Source organism: Lactuca serriola, chromosome 2 (assembly GCF_051521515.1).
Source record: "Lactuca serriola cultivar US96UC23 chromosome 2, Lser_US96UC23_V15, whole genome shotgun sequence".
NCBI lineage: Eukaryota > Viridiplantae > Streptophyta > Magnoliopsida > Asterales > Asteraceae > Lactuca > Lactuca serriola.
In genome coordinates, this window is record NC_136409.1 from 92149594 (window position 1) to 92153431 (window position 3838).

Consider the following 3838-nt stretch of genomic DNA (forward strand, 5'->3'; position numbering starts at 1 on the left):
AAAGCTTTGATGAGCATTGTTTTATTCTTGTGTTCCACATTAGAAGTCTATGCAATTTAGCGAAGCTTTGATGAGCATCGTTTTATTGTGTTCCACAATAGAAGTCTATAAAATTTAAGCAAGGCTTTGATTAGCATTGTTTAATTCTTTTTTTTTTTTTTGAAAGAGCCAAAGCTCAGCAAAATTTATTAAAAAGAATAAAAGAATACAAGCACCAAAAATTCAAACAAAATACAAATATAACCAACCTATCCATACCCAACTACCAAACCACTTCCTAATAATAAGAAATAACCACTCACAAACCCAAAAAACCCTAAAATCCTTACAGGTAGCCCAAAGACTTATTAAAAGATGGAAAAAATGTAACTTCACCCCCTTGCACCATCCAAAACCCCAAATAATAAAAAAACCAAAGCAAGGGGTAAGGCCCTTAAAAAAAACCCTCAGTCCATAAGCTATCCTTTAAGAAAAACCCCTCAAACCCATCACCCACATAACACAAAACACTAGGTAAAACCAATAAAAGATTACACAAATAAACATCATAAAATAGAAATAACAAAAAAACCCCTCAAAACAACTTTTCCCAAATCTCCTATCACAATCCTTTTCCTCCACCTTCTTCAAAGTCTTCATCAGGGAATCCACTATCTCTCTATAGCTATTGCCCACCACCATCCATTGCTTCACCTTTCTACACCACAAACTCAAAATGAAACACAAGAAAATAACACCAAAACACCAGTGAGTCAGATTAAGTTTCATACTAGACATGGCATCAATCGCATGTCTAGGATTCTCTATTTGGGTAATCTCAATTAAGATCATATCCAAACAGAAAATCCCATAGGTACAAGTCACATGATTTGAGAGAAAACTCTCCAACTAGTGACATATTCCGTCAATTCCTTTGTGCAATTTTTTATTCCCAAAATACCCCCACCATATTCCATTAATAACATCTTCCTTATTAATCTGCCACCACTGCCAAACCCAAAATCTAAACCAACCACACACCAAAATGATAAACCAGAAAATGACCTCCATTATTTAACATTGTCAATTCCCGAAATACCCCAGATCAAATAAACCTTATTATTGATCAATTTAGCTCTTTTCCTTAATCCCATCAGCTTCAAACGAATCTCATTCTCAATACTAGCTATAACCCCCTCAACTGAAGTTCTTCTAGAGCCAAAAAGTCTAGAGTTTCTCTCCCTCCAAATATGAGAAACACAGCTAGCAATCATACATTTGATGATCAAATTCTCACCAGTCTTCAAATTAAGCATTCTGCTTAACATTAAAATCAGATCATTCCATTCTACCGTCTTCAAATTTAACCCCACCTTAATGCAGAAATACCTCCAAAATCTAGAGGTATAATCGCAATTAAAGAATAAATGGTTATGCGAATCAGGAACAATTTCACAGAATGGACACAGCAATTTACCAGCCACTTCCCAACCTCTAACCCTATCCTGAGTTTTTAATCTGTTCAGGACAGCCATCCACAAAATAAAGGAATTGCGAGGAATGCAATTATTGTACCAAACAATATCATACCAAGGAACAATGTCTCCAAAGTTATTTAAATCACTCCACACCTGTTTACATGAAAAATTTCTGCATATACCTTTCTTATCCCTCCATCCAACAACATCATTCATATTAGAATCAATACAAAACATGGGAGCTTCAATCAATCCAGGAAACTTATTAACCCATTCAACCGGCCATGAATAAGTATCAAAATCAAGAACATCACAGACTAAAGAAGAATCACTAAGACCATTACTAACCCAATCTCTTCTAGGAATAATAGTACAAAGAATACCAATTGGATGCCACCAATCATGCCATAAAGCAGTGTTCCTTCCATTTCCCACACACGAAACAACATGAGGCCTAACAGTTTTCCTTATTTCCAAAAACCTCTTCCATGTCCAACTCATACTTTTTTTCTGCAAAATATCCCAAAAATTCCTTCTTCCTATATAATTGGTTCTCACCTACTGCACCCACAAGGAATTTTTGTTATTGATCACATTCGAAACATGTTTAGCAAGCAAAGCATCATTCCATCTCCTTAAATTCTTGATTCCCAGCCCGCCATACTCCTTAGGTTTGCAGATATCTAGCCACTTTACTTTAGCTTTCCCTTTGACTATCTCACCATTTGCCCATAAAAAACTTTTGCACATCTTTTCAATCTCATTAATAGTAGCAATTGGAATTTTAAAAATCGATGCCTAATAAACATGAATAGAAGTTAAGACCGAGTTAATGAGTTGCAATCTGCCAGCAAACGATAAGGTTTTACATTTCCAGTTGAAAATTCTCATCTTAATCTTTTCAATCAACTTTTTACAATCTCTATCAAACAACTTAGTAACACACATAGGAACCCCCAAATATTTAAACGGAAATCTCCCAACATCAAAAGGAAGAATACCCAAAATAATCCTTCTCATATTAGGCTTAACACAACTGAAATAAATCTGACTTTTTTCTATACTCGCCTTCAGCCTTGAAACCTTTTTGAATTCATCAAGAGCATCCCTTATAATTCTGACCGAATTCCCATTACCATAAGAGAATACCAACAGATCATCAGCAAAGCATAAATGGGATATATTGAGGCCCAAACACTTACTATGGAACTTAAAATTCAGAGAATCTTCAATAAGCTTACCCATAATAATATTGAATACCTCCATAACTATAGTAAATAGGTAAGGAGATAAAGGATCTCCCTGCCTAAGCCCACGCTTTCCTTCAAAATACCCATGATCTTCACCATTAAAATTAAGCATGAACCACGGGGAAGAAACACAAGCCATAATCCATTTAACCATGACTGGATGGAACCCAAATCCCTGCAAAATTCTATTAAGAAAACTCCAATCCACCGTATCATAAGCCTTTTGTATATCAATCTTTATCGTACATTTAGGGGCTCCTCTTTTTTTTTGTACCCCACCATCAGCTCCTGAGCAAGAAGAATATTGTCCAATATAGATCTACCAGGAATAAAAGCTGACTGATTATTGCTAACAATATCGCCCAAACAATTTCTAATCCTGTTCACTATAATCTTACTGATACATTTATAAAAAGTATTACAGCAAGCTATAGGTCTAAAATCAGAAACTTTCCTCGGAACCTCCACTTTAGGTACCATAACTATTCTTGTAGCATTGATCCCCTTCAACAATTTACCAGTCCAAAAGAATTCTCTCACAACCTTACATACCTCTGGACCAACAATGCTCCAAGTACTTTTAAAATTTTTTGAAGAATACCCATCAGGGCCAGGGGCATGATTGTCATCTATATCAAACATCGCCATTTTAATTTCTTCATCAGAAACCACTCTAATCATATTAACAGCCACCCTCCTATCCAATTTTTTAGGAAAAAAATCATCACTTAATCCCGACAGATCAGTATCTTCCTTACAACCCAAGAACTTATTAAAATGAGATACAAACTTATCTTTCATAGCCTTCCCACTCACCCATCGGCCATCTTCATTTAGAACCATCTAAATACGATTACTGTTACCCCTGCTTTTAACAATCCTATGAAAGAATTTAGAATTATTGTCCCCATCCTGTAACCATTTGATTTTAGCACGCTGAGTAAGAAGTTTTTCTTCATCATTACAAGCAACATTAAAATCTAAGAGAATATTAGCATGCTCTTCCCTAATCTTGCAATCAAAAGGATTACTGTCAATTTCTTGTTGTTTACATTCCAACTCCATTCTTAACTTCTGAATTCTTTTCCCAGCACCCCAATGTTTATTACACAGCTCCCTGCAATGTTTCTT

At 35.4% G+C, this 3838-nt stretch overlaps 1 protein-coding gene across 1 annotated transcript; it reads right to left on the bottom strand.

Moving 5' to 3' along the window:
* Positions 1 to 973: 973 nt before the first annotated feature.
* LOC145089398 (uncharacterized) lies at positions 974 to 3550 on the bottom strand. Its single transcript, XM_079027841.1, has 5 exons — positions 3260 to 3550; positions 2541 to 3026; positions 2052 to 2255; positions 1095 to 1967; positions 974 to 1003 (listed from the first exon to the last, which is right to left on the bottom strand). The coding sequence occupies exons 1-5, from the start codon at positions 3548 to 3550 to the stop codon at positions 974 to 976; spliced, it is 1884 nt and encodes a 627-aa protein (XP_078883967.1).
* Between the last annotated feature and the right edge of the window lie 288 nt (positions 3551 to 3838).